The sequence below is a fragment of the Thunnus thynnus genome, chromosome 10 (assembly GCF_963924715.1).
Source record: "Thunnus thynnus chromosome 10, fThuThy2.1, whole genome shotgun sequence".
NCBI lineage: Eukaryota > Metazoa > Chordata > Actinopteri > Scombriformes > Scombridae > Thunnus > Thunnus thynnus.
In genome coordinates this window covers 11,772,741-11,788,862 of record NC_089526.1, presented here as the reverse complement: position 1 = coordinate 11,788,862, position 16,122 = coordinate 11,772,741, and the positions used below count along the sequence as shown (strand labels likewise).

Here is a 16,122-nt window from a genome sequence, read left to right as displayed (position 1 = left end):
AATTTGTAGTATTAATGTGTCCTCCAATGGTAAGGGAAGAAATTTTATTTGCAGTGTTTCTCTAGAAAAAAAAGATATTTTTTCAGATATTTATCAAACAACCATCATCCTATCTAAAGAAGGGGGTTTGAATTTTGACACCATTAAACAGGGGAAATTAAATAAAATTCGTTTCAGCCTTAATAACCTTTTTAAAATATCATAGTCATATTTTCATCAGGAACAAAATGGAGTAAAATCTTTTAAAAAAGATCAAATTAGACGGGATTTTAAGTCAATTTAAGGGTTTTTACAAGGAAGAGAGTGTAATCAAGTGTATACTTTGATGAGACATTAAGCACTTTATCGTACTGCATCTCATATGTTGTCTTTAATGTGCACATTGGTTTCCATGTGATCAGTGAGTTGGTTAGCTGCTGTCCTAACATGCCAAAGAGCGGTTTGTGATCCACATGGAGGGGGAAGGGTTTCTCTCCGTGCAGAGGTGGAACAGCTAAATTGAGTCAAACAAACGAGGTAAGAGAGTAGAAGAAACAGACTTGATCTAAACAAAAGGATTAAAACGAAAATCAGTTTTCAGAAACAAGCCAAAGAAAAACAAGCCAAGCTGGTCAATTCATGGATCAATAGTGATTGATCACATCATGTTAAGATGTTGACTCTTGTCCTTGTGGAATGATGGATGAATCAAAAACAGGCAAGGAAAGTGATCTTTTAACCAAGCACAAAAAACCCATCTAAATCGTAAATAACGAAAAGATAACGTAATTAATTTGTAGCCTAATGCAGTGGTTCTCAAAGTGGGGTTCGGGGACCCCCAAGGGTCCTTGATGGGTTCGTAAGAAAAAAGGAGAATAATTTATTTTCACTGTATTTCTATTCTTAAGTAACGCAATGAGTGAATGTGTGACTAAAACATCTAAAAGCAAAAATCTTATCAGATGGGGGTCCGTGGTCTAGTAGTTTGGGGGTTCTTGACGTGAAAAAGTCTGAGAACCACTGGCCCATTGAATGGAAGAATCGAAATGAATAATAATGACTTAAAAAACAAGTAGCATGAGAACGAGCTACTGTTTGTAAAAGTATTTTATTGTAATGAGTCTATGTCATCCTAAAATAAAGAAAAATATACCTGAGGAAATTATTCGTTTAGATTATTCTATACCAACAGATATCAGCAAGATAAGTGCAATTAATTATTTAATTTTTATGTTTGTGTGTTTGGGTTTGTTTGTTTGTTAAATGAAGAAATGGGTCATCTTATTGGTCGGCCTTCCTGTGTGAGAGAGAAAGATTTTTTTAAACTTACTTTTTCAGTTTGATCAGTTACATTTATGGAAAACTCTGAAATTTAGTTTAATTTTTAGTTTTTTTTTTTCCTGTGGAAGGAAGGCAGCAGTCTCATCTCTGTCTAACTGATGGATGTTTCAGAGGTGACTTCATCACAACTACCACAACGACCCCTTGTGGACCCGTAAAACACGCGTTTTTATAGCCTTGAATATCACATAATTAGCGGCATTAAATATCCAAAGTTTGACAAAAAAGTAGAAAATACTGTTGTCCAAACCCTGCGTTGAAATGATACATTTTGGTATTTCAAGTTTTAGAAGTTTCTTATAAATAATATGCTGTAGAGGCAGTATATTAATTAAAAACAGTACACCCGCAGCATTTAGTCTAACTCTACACTTGCAAGATATAATATATGGGGAGGAATTCAAATAAGCATTTATGCCTATAAGAACCATTAATATCTCGTTTTAATGTTGGACAAAGCCATAACACACCAAATAGATTAGATGTATTAATTTCCATGTTTTTTCCTCCCTTATTTAGTTTATTCATTATCTAAGGACTTTGCAATCATTCGTTTATCTGTTTATTTTAGAAAATTTGTTTTTGATTAGTAAGATTTTGATATGGCGGAAGTACACGTGCAGCCTCTTTGGGGCTTTTCCCTACACAAGCAGGAGTTTTTAAAAGGAAAGTTTGAGTTAAACTTTTGTGTTTAGTAAGAGTTAGAGCGGTCATGACAGGTGGTATAATAATTATTTATTATTATTATTATTATTATTATTATTATTATTATCATTATTATTATTATTATTATTATTATTATTATTATTATTATTATTATTATTATTATTATTATAGCTGCAACAGACATTTCAGCTCCTCTGACTCCTTTAAGTTGTCCAGTCGCGTTTATAAGCTCGGGTCAGACTTTCAGAGCACAATCTTGGCAACTTCTAAAGGTGAAAATTCACATGACTGTTCGTAACAAAATTGGGTATTATAGTTTATTATAATACCCATGGACAGTAATACCCGACAGCAAATTTTGCTGTAACTGGTGGTGGAAGTTTGTTGTATCTGAAAAAGTTTATGTTAAACCGGATTTTATACAAAGCATCATCTAACTTAAAGCCCACGTTGCACGAGGACATTCCTGTCAGTCTCAGACTAAACCACGTGGGAACAATGTAATATAGAGTCAGCAAGTCAATCGCTTCCAGTGGAGAGGTCAGAACCTCTCAAGTGCAGGCTCACGTTGTCTTGGCCAGATGCCAAGGCGTTTACATCTCACTGCTGGATTCAAGCCAACGTGCAACAAGATAATGGACAGAGATGCAGAGAAGGCTGCGTCTTCTTCTGACGTCCAAGCTTGTGTCATGCAGTGCATCCGAAATTTATCCAGTAACCTTTACTACTTCTGATTGTTTTCCAAAAGAGAGCATGCCTTGTCCCCTTTTGTCGGGGTGACAGCAAACAGTAGAACATATTTTCTCTCTTTCTTTGAGTCCTGACAATAGTTTCTGATGGCTTAACTTTCTAAGGTTAACTTTCTTTCGAACGAAAATATGCCAATATTTATATATATATTAAAAAATCAGAAAGACAAAGAGAAAATTAGGTTTACAGTTTCTATCAGGCATAGGCTGTAATAATAATAATAATAATAATAATAATAATAATAATAATAACAATAATAATAATTAAAATAATAATAATAATGATCGACAATTCAGACAAACTTCTTTATCAACCTCTCTGGTCTCCATCCATTAAAGCCCATATCAGAACTTCTCAGGTGTCATAATTTCCGGCGGTACCTGAAGGCAGCATGTTGAAGTGGCCTGTGTGATATATGAGGTGTCCACTTGATGTCACTATAACTTTTAACTCACCATGCAGGACAAGTCAGAGAGTCAGACACTGAAGCCTAACTTTAAAAACAAAATCCTGAAAATTGATAATGTGTCTTGAAGTAAGAGATTAGATTCTTAGACTGTGATTGGCTGCGATCAGAGTAACTTTATTTTGTTGCTGATCTGCGGTTAGATAGCATTCATATGATGATTTAAAAAAAAAATGTCTGCGCAAGGATCTGCAGCCGCGCACTAACAGGCAACACAGAGATGAGTCCCGCCTCTTTGACATCCAAAACGGACTGTGTAAAGGACCAACCAACGAACCCACCCACCTAGGAGAATAGAAAATCCTTCGGACATCACCGGAGAGCATCATTCCTGCATCTGGACGGGTGTGGAGTGAAGCGTCTGGATGAGAACATCCGGCGATACCTCACAACGCAGCTCATAAGACTGCAAAACATGAGGCTGCTGAAGAAAGTTAAAAATCCCACATCCAGCTGCGCCAGGTAGTCTGCTGCGACTGGAACTGCAATCATGTAGCCACTTTTTTTGTGATGAATTCAGAAAGGTGTGTGATCAGTAGGTACCATACAAGACAGTTTGGAGAGTAGTTTATAGATTGAGGTGAACTCTCGGTGCGTAGAAGGCAGAAACAAGACAGAAAGAGGTTTATTTGCGCTCTTGGTCCCGTCCACTCCAGCCAAACATGGCAAGGCTGCGGAGGAAAGCTTGCATAGCTCTGTTTCTCTTTACACTGTTCATATTCGGGACTATGATGGGACTGAGGACCCTGAAGCCTAGTGACGGCTTCTCGGATTTGGCTCCGGGCTTGGAGCTCCTGCCGATGATAGGGGGGAAGATGGACCGGCGCTCGGTGTCCCGCGACACCACCACATCCCTGGGTCAAGCCCGCCCGGCTGGCAGCAACACCAAAGCAGTTTTGTCAAACTCAGGCCCCGAGGGGACAATATTTTATGATGTTCATATTTTTTACTACGTCTGGTACGGGAGCCCACATATGGACGGTAAATACATTCACTGGGACCACATCCTGGTTCCACACTGGGACCCTAAAATCGCATCCAGCTACCCGAGAGGGAGACACATGCCACCCGAGGACATCGGTGCCAGTTTCTACCCCGAACTTAACCCGTACAGCTCAAGAGACCCGGACGTGTTGGAATCCCACATGGAGCAGATCGGTGCATCTGCAGCAGGTACAGTTTAGAGATGTGGTTTTCTTGGATAGAGATCGACAAAAAGAGCTGAATATTGGTTTTTTTTTTTCAGCTCAGCAGCTGCACAGACATCCGGCTTTTATAGCTAAGATAGAAGCTGCCTCCTTTTCGCTTCAGGGGCAGAAAACATTTTCAGCACCACACATTCAGTGGACAGCTCCCTACAAGCTCAGCTGAAAGTCGTCAAATATCTGCTGCTGAGCTTTTTTTCTGCTGCAGAGACAAAGTTTATGACTGTGAAAACCCCAGTTATCAGGAGAACAACTTCTTAGCTCTACATTATAAGCAGACTAATTTCCTGACAGTTAAAATAACAAAATTTAGGCAGGAAATTTTTGAGTCTGGTCCAATTCAGTATGTTTTTTCCACACAGCATAGGTCTGGACTATATGGTTGAATGACCTGAATGTATTAATAGGCATAATATGGCAAATTTAGCCAAAGACCACATTGGAAATGAAAAAGTAAGTTAAATTCTAGGAATTGTTAAAAAAAAGTTAACAAATGTAAAACAAAAACTTCAGTAGCTAATTTTGGAAGTTTTTCATCACACTTTGGTTGAAATCGTTACTTTAAACAACAGAAATATAGGTTAAAAACACAATGTGTCCACATCATCCTCATGATACGATTCCACTGTAAGTCAATAGATGGTAATATTTTTGTAACTTTATTGAATCAAGTTGTCTCGTTGGGATCAAGAGAGTCTTGAGAACAAAATATTAATGACACACAACCATATAACCAGCATACAAGAACTGACACATAAAAACCAGAAAACCAGCAATCAAGTGACAAATAGAGTTTAAAAAAAGTCAAAAAACATCCTTTTATAGACTTTTGAAATCTCCAACGAGCTTGGGGGCTGTTTGCAGTTCATTGCATTTTTAAAAAAGTGCATGATTATGGGATATCTACAGTTAAGTTGGTGCACTGTAGTTGTGAGACTGAAATGAAAGAGGAGATGTAAGGTATTAAATTATCATCCAGCTCACCATTCTGGGAATTTCAGGGTTAGGTTGTTTTTTTTTGCTGTCTCATCAAATATTTATAGGCTACAGTATGTTGTTTAGTCTTTTCAAAAACTTGTATAGCTTCCCTAAAAGACAGCAGACGCCTTCCACAGCCTGGTGTCGAGTAACAGCCCCTGTGTGTCCAGCCTTCAGCACCCTACACATGATAGGCCCTGATGTTTCTGTCCTGCGGCTCAGGAGGTTATTGTACACCATCCAGAATGATGACCAGACCATCCGTCCCTCTGAAACTGCACCGCCTTGACAGATGGATGATGGAGGGGCTGGCTCACGACGCTTAGTTAAAACAATCCATTTAATTAGACACCACAGCCAGCCAAACTCTGAATAGTTCCACTTGGCCGGATGACTGATTCCCCGCCACTTCACAGAGGCCCGTAAATAAAACAAATAGCAGTGGCCATATTCTTAATATACACATAGACATAGTTTAGTATTGTAATCTAATAGTCCCCCACAGCTTCACAGCAAGTGGACATGACTTTAATGAATTAGCTCTGAGTGCATATTCAGATCATCTCTGGTGCCAGGCACCTCCATGGTTGATATGAAGCCATTTCTCAGCCAGCATCAGAGCATGAACAAGCTTTTCTCCACTGGAATTTACGAGCTGTCACACACTCGAGCTGCGCAGAGAGATTGCTACTAAATAAGACATAATAAATAGTTCTAAGATGACAAGTGCATGTTCATCAATCATGGGCAGGATACGCATGACGGGCAGGTGGGAATTTTAGATAAAACAATCAACCCTCCTCCATACAGCATCTACAAGCCACAAACCTCACCAGCATCTGTCTGAGCCTTGAAAAATAAGCATGGTAATTACCCTAATGGATTACCGGGGCATAAATTTTACAATGTGTTCAATAAAAGTGCAACTGACTGTGTTCGTTCAGCGGTCTCAAATGAGTCTATAAAACTGTGTGAAAAAAACTCAGTGTAGATTAATGAAAGCAGAAGTTTTTCGGCTCCTGTTTCTCCCACAAGGATTGTCAGCATTTCTTACAATCCGCATGAAATTCATACATAACTGTAACAATGCTTAGGATAACAGTTTCATATGCATTTTGGACATTTTCTCTCAGCAGACGCTCTCAGAGGTATTAATCAGTATCTTTGGTCCAGGTTGGATCATCAGACTCATGTGTTACTCGTGTGTCTCCAGGGGTTCTGGTGTTGTCCTGGTATCCTCCTGGCCTGGCTGATGACTATGGGGAACCCGCTGAGGATTTGGTGCCAGCTGTGCTGGATGCCGCATATAGACACAACCTCAAGGTACAAAGGCATCAGCACTTTCTGAGTCTGTGTGTGTGAGACCTGAAACAGAAAAGGGGAAAGAGTTCAAAGCTACGAAAGAGAGCAATGAATCAAATCTATTCTGACGCTTCTATGATTCATTCAATTTAAGTTGACAAATGTTGATTGAAGAGTTGCTTTTCCACCAATAATGCTGTATATAGGCTTTTACTATAGGCTATAACTGACATGGAAAATAAGGTAAAACTTCCAGCCTGCTGAACTCCTCAAGGTCAAGAATAAAAGCCTAAATTGATGTTTTGACGTATTATTTTATTTCTGAATAGTCACCAGAATGTGAATGAGGCTGAGGTAAATATGATTGTGTGTCCATTATCTCTCCATCCATTCATTCCATTAACAGCACAGTGACACAAGAGCTAGAAAAGGATTATTGATGCTTCACAGAGGTAAGCAGAGAGCTTAACACCACTCAGGGTAGTAATCTCAAACCGGGCATTATGCTGTGGTGTGTAACACACAGAAGTGTCATTTTGCTTTTGTCGCAGGAGAGTAAGATTGAGAGCTGTTGAAGCTCTACTTTCTCTGATTTGCCTCCTATAAAGCTGCCTCTGCTACTCAGGGATTTGACTCTGGATGTTTGCAGCTGCAGTGACATCTCCAGCATTAGAGCGAAAAACGGGTCAAAGAGCTTCTGCTGCTGCTGCTGCTGGATCAGTTAGTTGTTCAGTGGGGACTGAATGAGCTCGGTGTGGAGGTGGTGATGGGGGGAGTAAAGCCACATGACCAATTGGCAATTAGGTTGGAAAATGGCACATTGGAGGAAATAACTGCCGTCCATGTTGGTCCCACTGCCTCCTGTCACAGTATTGAAAGCTTATTAAAGTTTTACAGGGAGCACTCGCTTGTAATGTGATACAATTCATGTCAGATGCTCTCCCTATATAGGAAAAAAGGGACGGTAAGAACGAGAGACTGTCTTTGATGACATAGTAGTCAGTTTTCAGCTCCACAAAGTTTTTTGTCAGACTTCCCTTTTAAAGTTTCTGTGAATGAGTGTGCAAGAGCCATACATCATGTATGCATGTGTTTATGTGCATTTTAAAAGCTGCTCAAAGGCCATAATCATCCTTCTTTCTGTATGACTGAATTTGAAAAGACATAAAAGAGAGACAGACTTGTAAGAGTTTTCCTGTGTCAGAGCAGGTACCATTTAATAATGCATCAACAGCATTTGCTCAACATAATACATGCTAAAGTGAAAAAAAAAGCCAGCTTACATGCATAGAGGGCAGGAACCAGATAAATCCTTTGCTGCTCAAAAACAGTGTCTGCATTACTGTGAAGTTTCATTTGGTTAATATGATGTTCATAGGAAATAAAACAGTAAACTGAGGCTATAGTATTATGATATTTTTATGTTTTTGGAGTACTGCTATTCAAGTTCATAAGTTGTTGTCATAGCAGACCACCAAGTTCACTTAAAGGAAGCACACCTTCTTTAAATTCGAGAGATGATACAAATATGTCAAATTGTGGGAAAAAAAAACAGTTCTTCCAAAATAAGCTTCAAATTTCTGCACCAAAGTCAACATGTTAAGAATGTAATTGTATTTATATGAGCCTATTGAGGTATGTTCCTATATTTTAACATGTGTGACACCAAAAACGATCAGTCAGTCCCCTTTAAGTTAAACAAGTTGTATTCACAACACTACTCAAGGTGAAACACAAAGCAAATTGAAAGTTTTATTATTGTGACACAATTCATTATCACGGCTGTCGGTGTTCGTGAATGCTGATGTGAAGATAAAGATCATTTATTTTCCAGCAGCCATGTGACACATACTGGCCTCGTCCTCTTCACAAACAACTTTGACAAGATGGCAGTGGGTTTGTCAGGGCCGCCTGTCAGATTTGATATTACATTTGTTTCTTCTGCTGTTTGGCTGCAGGCAAAGAAATAATGTATCTCTGCGAGGGCAAGATGAGCACAGCGGGATTAGACATGCAACGCTGAGCTGATGAGGTTTTACACATAATGCTGTCAGGAGAAAAGCTAATAGATTGAATTTAACGCCACACTTTGTTGTCATCAGTGACCCAGCAAGCGTGACATTTTCGTAAAAAGCGTGGAGGAAGCGTGCGTGGTAAAACAGACTGTGACATGCTTTCTACAAATCAACTGAACATTTCAGTATCTCACTGAAATAAGAATGAGCTGCTTATCGTTAATGAAAGCACTTACAAGATCACAATCAGAGAGCAGAATAGCTTTAGAATACAATTATTCTGTGTATAGCTTGCAGTATTTCCAAGCGTCCTTTCCAGTTCTCCTTGTTTTTGATGAACTCCTCCCACTCCCTCTGCACAGAAGGACATTTATCTTTGGACTGCTTCTTCTTGCAAAATTTCAGCAAAAAACGCTGACAAGGTAAAGGTCTTTGGCTCTGATCATTTGGAACTCTAATGCAAATTTTCTAAAGCAACAACCTCAAATAGTTTCTTTGCTCTTTTCAACTGAAAGACAGGTTAAAAGGAGAGAGGAAAGCCCGAGTAAGGAGGACAGATGGTCCCACAGGAGCAGTGGCAACAGCCAAAAATGTATCAGATGAAAACAGACATATCTGTAGTCGGCTTTTAGTAGCAACATGGCTAACAGCTAATCTGAGAAATGTAGTTTGGAAGTGGAATCAGCAGGCCCTTTGAGAGTCTAGTGTATAATTTCAGGAAAAAAAATGGTTAGATTATTGAAAAGGATTAGCAAACAATACAGAGATAAGATGAGGAAAGAAAAGAAATTCATAGCACACTTCACACTGACCTGCCCGGACTCACAACCTGTCAATATGCACTCTGTATTCCATCCGATATCTCTGTCCTTTCTTGTCCTGTCTTGTCTTGTTTTGCTTTACTGCTTGACAGAGCAATCTAAGATACTATGACAGTCTTTGTGGTTTAATGTAGCTCAATGGGGCATGAATATAACATTAACCTTTTCCAAGATTTACGGCTGGATGAAGCTACTGGGGGTCCCCTGGGCAAAAATTCGCCGTTGACCTCATTGACCACCACAAATATTTAGCAATATGCACCAACAGATTCTGAAAACAAATTATACTAGGGCTGCGACTACTGATTTCTCTTTCATTATCGATTACTTGTGAGAGCGAAAAATGCTTCTTATAATTCCCGACAGCAAGAAAGCAAAAGTCATTCAGTTTTCTATCATATTGTATATAACAAAGAAAAGCATCAAATCCTCACATTTAAGAAGCTGGAAAGTGAGGAAAAATAAGTAAAACCATTAATTATCAAAATACTTGCATATGAATTTTCTCTTTATCAACTAATTGATTTAAATCTGGGGCCCATAGGGAAGTTTCCCATTTTGCTGGTTGGTAATGCAGCCATGCCAAAATCAGGGAAGTTAAGCATCCATGGTGGTATAGGGAGCTTCAAAGAACAGAAATACACTTAATGACATGATTAGCATATTGGTATGAGTGCATATTCACAAGATCATTTAGAGGTGAATGAAAATTTGATTCGCCTCTTTTGAGCAGAGCGAACTTACCAAAATACAAATCCTACCTCCATCTTACAGGCAATCCCACACCACACAGCTAAAAACACACTGACCCCTCTTTAGATAACGCTTCAAGAGAAAGCAATGTACTTTTTATTATATAAGTTGAGCAGTATTTCAGCAGCACCCACACACAGCTCATGTATCGTTTGGCGGAGTTGGAGAGCAGATCACAGCAGTGTTTCTGCTCGACCTCAGCTTGAACAGGAGCTGAAATAGTCCTCCTGCCCAGGGGAGGGTGGGGGCGGTTTGGTGGGGACAGGGTGGAGGGGATTAGAAGCTGGGTGCAGGAGGGAAGGAGCAGAGGGGAAATGTGCATCATGGGTCCCATGACTCAGTTTGCCTCTGTGAACAATCTGAACCCTGAGGGGCTGTAAAAGTTCTATCCAGTAAGTAGGCCATGTAGCTACATACACAAGGGAATATGACCCATGGGTGCCCAACGATGGCATCAGCCACACTTTCTTGTTTCTACACTGAGTAGCTATATTCAGTCTTACATGACCCATTGTTGTGTGGGTCCACTGGCTTTGACAACAGACTGAAACTGACAGTCTTGGATATAGAAATGTGCCCAACTTTGTTGAAATTGATCTAATTGTTTTAAAGGTCTGTGTGTTGGCTCACATCCGTCCCTTTGTGCTTTCTGCGGGCCATGGCACTAAATTTGACTCTGATCAGCATAAATCATGCTGGGGGTGTTTGAGGCTCATGCTGTCAATGTTTATGGGGTATTAAAATGCGTCGTCTCTGTCTCATTTACTTCTAAATTACCACAGAGTAATGGGCCAGTGTGTTTGGGAAAATGAGCTGAAGGAGTTTTCTAGTGGTGTCCGCTCTGCTGCAGTGAACAGGAGACCATAACAGCTTTTTTGTCTTTGTGGATGATATTTATGTGGCTTCACATCCTTAAATACCTCACCATTTTTTTTCAAAATAGGTTCGATATTTGATTACACTTTGCAGGGCTGTTACTTTACAAGAGGTCCAGAGAGTTATAGCTTCATAAACACTGATTCCTGGCTATGATTTACTCAGCTGGCCAGGATCTTTTTTCTATCCGCTGTACCTCTATCTTTCTCCAAATTGATATTTTGCAAGCAAAGTGCATCTGAAACTATTAAAATGTACATTTTTTACACATAAAAAGCACTTAGCATCTCCATTAAAGGCACAAGTGATTCTGCTTTTCTTGCCTCCAACTAGTTTATCTACACGTCTGCAGATTAAAACTATTTGCTCAGATATAACCTATTCCAAACATCACTTTAATCCATTAGTACACTTACGGTCAATGTCATAGTGACACACTTAGTGCTGCCAACAATCCCGTTTCCACATAAAAAATTTCAGTGTGAACCATTTACCTGCAATACAACTTCCCTATCATAACAGCACTGACAGGGAAACCATTACAAAATATATTTAACAAAATAAAATGCAGTGAACACAAAAAAAAAAACTTGCTAGATAAAGAAAAATGTTCTTTAATCCTGTGGATCCTCTCTCAGTATTCTGCTTTTTAGTCACACTAGCAGCATCACTCTATGGATGGCAGTGTCAATCTGTATGTTGGGCGATTAACCACTCCAGACTGAAACATCTTGACAACTATTGGATGGATACAATTTCGTACAGACATTCATTGTGCCCAGAGGATAAATCCTAATGACTTTGATGTTCCCCTCAGGATGAATTGTTTTGTACAGCACTGCATCACCACATCAACATTTCAATTTGTTCTGTACTTTGATTTACCTCTAAATAATTGAAAAACTAAAGACATTCCCATCAGGCTCATCTGTAAGCCTATTTTGTGCTAAGTTTAAATTAGCAAATGTTGTTGTGTCACGTGATAGCATGGCTATCAGTCTAAATTAAGATGGTGAACATGATAAACATTATACCAGCTAAACATCAGCATGTTAGCATCATCACTGTGAGCATTTTAACATGCTGACATTAGCATTTAGCTCAAAGCACCGCTGTGCCTGAGTGCAGCGCACAGAGCTGCTAGCTGGGCTGTAGAATCTTAGTCTTGTCCAACTACTGGACCAAATGAAGACTCACAAGGATAAGACAGGAATCATCCAGCATAGGCTAAGTCGGCCTTGTGTCAGTTCAGCTGTTGATGTCTTACATCCATTTAGTTACTGTTGGCCTCCATTATCTTAAAATGCCATTTTCATTCACATTGTTCCCCTTGGGTGTCCACTGCTTGAGAAGAAAAGTGTTTCACTTTGATCATGCATAATTTAAAGTCACTGAATTCTCTGGCCATGCCGTAAAATATTCAACTTAAGCACTTTTTGTGTATGTGTCACTTGAGGTCCCTTGTTCCACTACTGCTTTTGCTCATCAGTGTCAAATAGATGTTTCTAACAGAACCATTAACTGAGCATTACAAAAGTCTCCACAGGGGCACCACAAAGGGTGAAAAACAGCTCCTGTGTAGTGTGACAAATTTGTCATGAAAATGAAACACAGTGGTTGGCTCTTTACAGTCATGTCGTGTCCAAAAGGATTTCCTTAAGTGGTTAAGTGTTGTGCTGCACCGTTGGTGTTATACTCTTTTATTTGTAGGTCTTTAGAAAACCTGTAAACAACTGATCAAACTTTAATTAGCTAGAAACCAGAGGATCATGTTGTTGCATTTGTCAGCCCTTTATAAGAAGTCTCCCTGAGGAACTGACTGTAGCTTTTAACTCAATACATGCTCAGGTCATCTATAAGTGCTGACTGTGGCATCTTTCTTTAATGACAGTAAAATGATGAATGGAAACCAACAAGGTGTGTGGTTGTGTGTGTGTGTGTGTCTTTCTGCACATTTTCCTAGGTTGCATTTCACATCCAACCATACAGAGGACGAAATGACCAGAGTGTGCATGACAACATCAAGTATATCATTGACAGGTATGCACTGTGACTGCACATCTCCATCACCGAATCAATTTAAATAGAAAAGCATTAAGACTTCATGCATAGTTTAAAGAACAGTTGTTACAAAACTGAAATACTTTCAGAAAGCACATCTGATTATATAAGACAGTTTCGTTATTTATAGATGAGTCTCTGAAGCAAAAGGTACTTTCTAACCTTAGTACTGAGGTTACTCTTAAAAGCAGCACCTGTCAAGTACAGACAAACTCAAAACCCCAAAGCCCCGAAAGGTATTCAGTTTCCAATAGGGCTGCTACTAACAGTAATTCTTGATTAATTGCTTAATCATTTTGTCCATACAAATGTCAGAAAATATTGAAAAATGCCTGTTATAATTTCCCAGAGACAAATGTTATGTCTTTAAATGTCTTATTTTGTGTGATTAACAGAAAAAACCCCAAAGATATTCATTTTACCGTTATGTATTTAATCATCTCATTTTAGGAGCTGATATTTGGCATTTTTGCGTAAAAAAATGACTGAAACTATTATTTGATTATCAAAATGGTTGGCGATTAATTTTCCTCCAAAGATATAGCAAACAAATTTTCATTGTCCCAATAGTAATAGACAGTGATGACCATTGATGGTGTGTCTACCCAACACTAACGAATGCTGCAAGTAACAATTATTTTCATTTTCATATTTAATTGTTTAGTCTATAAAATATCAGAAAATAGTGAAAAATGTCACAGTTTTCAAATGTCTTGTTTTGTCAGACCAGTCAGAAAAGTCCAACCCAAAGATATTCAGATTACAATAATATCAAACAGAGAAAAGCAGCTAATCCTCACATCAGAGAGGCTGGAATCAGAGATTTTTCTGGTATTTTTGCTTGAAAAATGACGGAAACAATTGATTATCCAAATAGATGCAGATTAATTTTCTGCCGACCGACAAATTGATTACTTGACTAATCATTTCAGTTCTGATACATATCTTGACACCTAATAGTGAGGTTACCATTAAATGTGGTATGAATAGTCCATGATGTAGTTATAGTTTTCTCAAGCACCACCACGTGGTTAAAACTTGACCTTGACCAAGAGAGGCTGCTCCATGACAACTATTAGATGGATTTCCATTAAATTTGCTTTTGACATTCATGGTCCCCAGAGAATGAATCTTATGGTTATCGGTGCCATCGGGCCAAAAATATTCACTCAAGAAATATCAAAAAGATTATCAAGAAACTTACTGAGTACATTCTTGCTCCCAAGAAAATAAACCAGTTCGAGGCAGATCTCAATGATACTTGTTGATCGCATTAAAGCTCCTCAGGAGATAAACTCTTTTGAACGGATTTTAATGACTCCATTGTATTTTAGCTCCTGTAAAATACATTAATCAACTAATTATTTCAGCACTAACTCACTGTGTTATTATTTTACTGTGTTACTGTCTTTAAAGGTACGGTGACCATGGAGCCTTCTACAAGTTCACCTCCAGCACAGGGAAGAGTCTTCCTCTATTTTACATCTACGACTCCTACCTAACCCCTCCAGAGTCCTGGTCTGAATTTCTGTCTGCTACTGGCTCCCACAGTGTGCGTGGTTCAGATTATGACTCCATCTTCATCGCCCTGATTGTGGAGGAGCGCCATAAGCATGACATCCTCGCAGGTGGCTTTGACGGCATGTACACTTATTTTGCATCCAACGGCTTCTCATTTGGCTCTTCTCACCAGAACTGGAAGGCCATCAAGGCCTTCTGTGACGGCAACAATCTCATCTTCATCCCCAGCGTGGGACCCGGCTACATCGACACCAGCATCCGGCCGTGGAACAACCACAACACCCGCAACCGGGTCAACGGCCGTTACTACGAGACGGCCCTGCAGGCGGCGCTGAACGTGCGGCCAGAGATTGTCACCATAACATCGTTTAACGAATGGCACGAGGGGACACAGATAGAGAGGGCGATGCCCAAAAAAACTGTCACCCGTGTGTACTTGGACTATCAGCCACATGGACCTGATCACTACCTGGAGCTGACCCGGCGCTGGGTAGAGCAATTCAACAAAGAGAAGGAGCAGTGGCTCATGTGAGCTTTCATTGAGAGGACTTGAAACAGCTCTAGTAGATATTTGTGTGTGTGTGTGTGTGTACACATGAAAGACAAAGAACAAAAGAGACAGGGAGTGAATGTAGGGATTGATCAGTATAGATGTGAGTGCAAAATAAGATGCATTTACTTTTAACTTGACTTGATGTGTCAGTTTCTGCAAGTCTGTATTTGTGCACACATTGTGAACTTTAAGGACACAGAGATGAGGATGTGTCTGTCATGGTTCAGGTACAAGCAGCCCTCAGTTGTTAAGCTGGGGAATTTTCTTCAACTCCAATCGACAGCCCAGACTTTCAAAATGATCTGAAGGCCTGTTTCTGCTCCCTGTTCACCTGGAGCAACTTAATGGACAATTAGCTCAAACACTCCCACTATCTGAGAAACTACTGCCTGATATATCCATAGATACTATTTGTCATCAACTCAATGATCTCATTTCCCTTTCTGCGGTTAAAATAATGGAACTGATCATAATAGCCAGACGCTTGGAAATTTGTTTTCATCTACAACAGGCTCTCAAAGACAATGAGGCACTAATGCTGATTGAAGTTCAGAAGGCTTCATAAAAAGATGGTGTGGTGTTTAAAAGACATTGGTAGAGGTTAAGCAAGCAGGTGAAGAGAGGTTTAGTTGCTGCTGTCATGCAAAAAATCCCATATCTTCAACGTGATTAAAGGAATAGTTCAGCATTTTGGGAAATACTTAACTTTCTTGCCAGGAGTTGGATGAGTACATCCATACAACTATCATGTTGGTCCATCAAATATGATGCTAATGTTAGCTTAGTTTAGCATAAAGACCGGAAATCCACCTACTAGTTCCTAAAATGTCGAACT

General features: G+C 39.4%; 1 protein-coding gene across 1 annotated transcript; it reads left to right on the top strand.

Moving 5' to 3' along the window:
* Positions 1-3,092: 3,092 nt before the first annotated feature.
* Positions 3,093-15,975, top strand: LOC137191111 (glycoprotein endo-alpha-1,2-mannosidase-like protein). Its single transcript, XM_067600947.1, has 4 exons — positions 3,093-4,375; positions 6,599-6,708; positions 13,116-13,192; positions 14,630-15,975. The coding sequence occupies exons 1-4, from the start codon at positions 3,865-3,867 to the stop codon at positions 15,264-15,266; spliced, it is 1,335 nt and encodes a 444-aa protein (XP_067457048.1). The 5' UTR covers positions 3,093-3,864; the 3' UTR covers positions 15,267-15,975.
* The last annotated feature ends 147 nt before the right edge of the window (positions 15,976-16,122 follow it).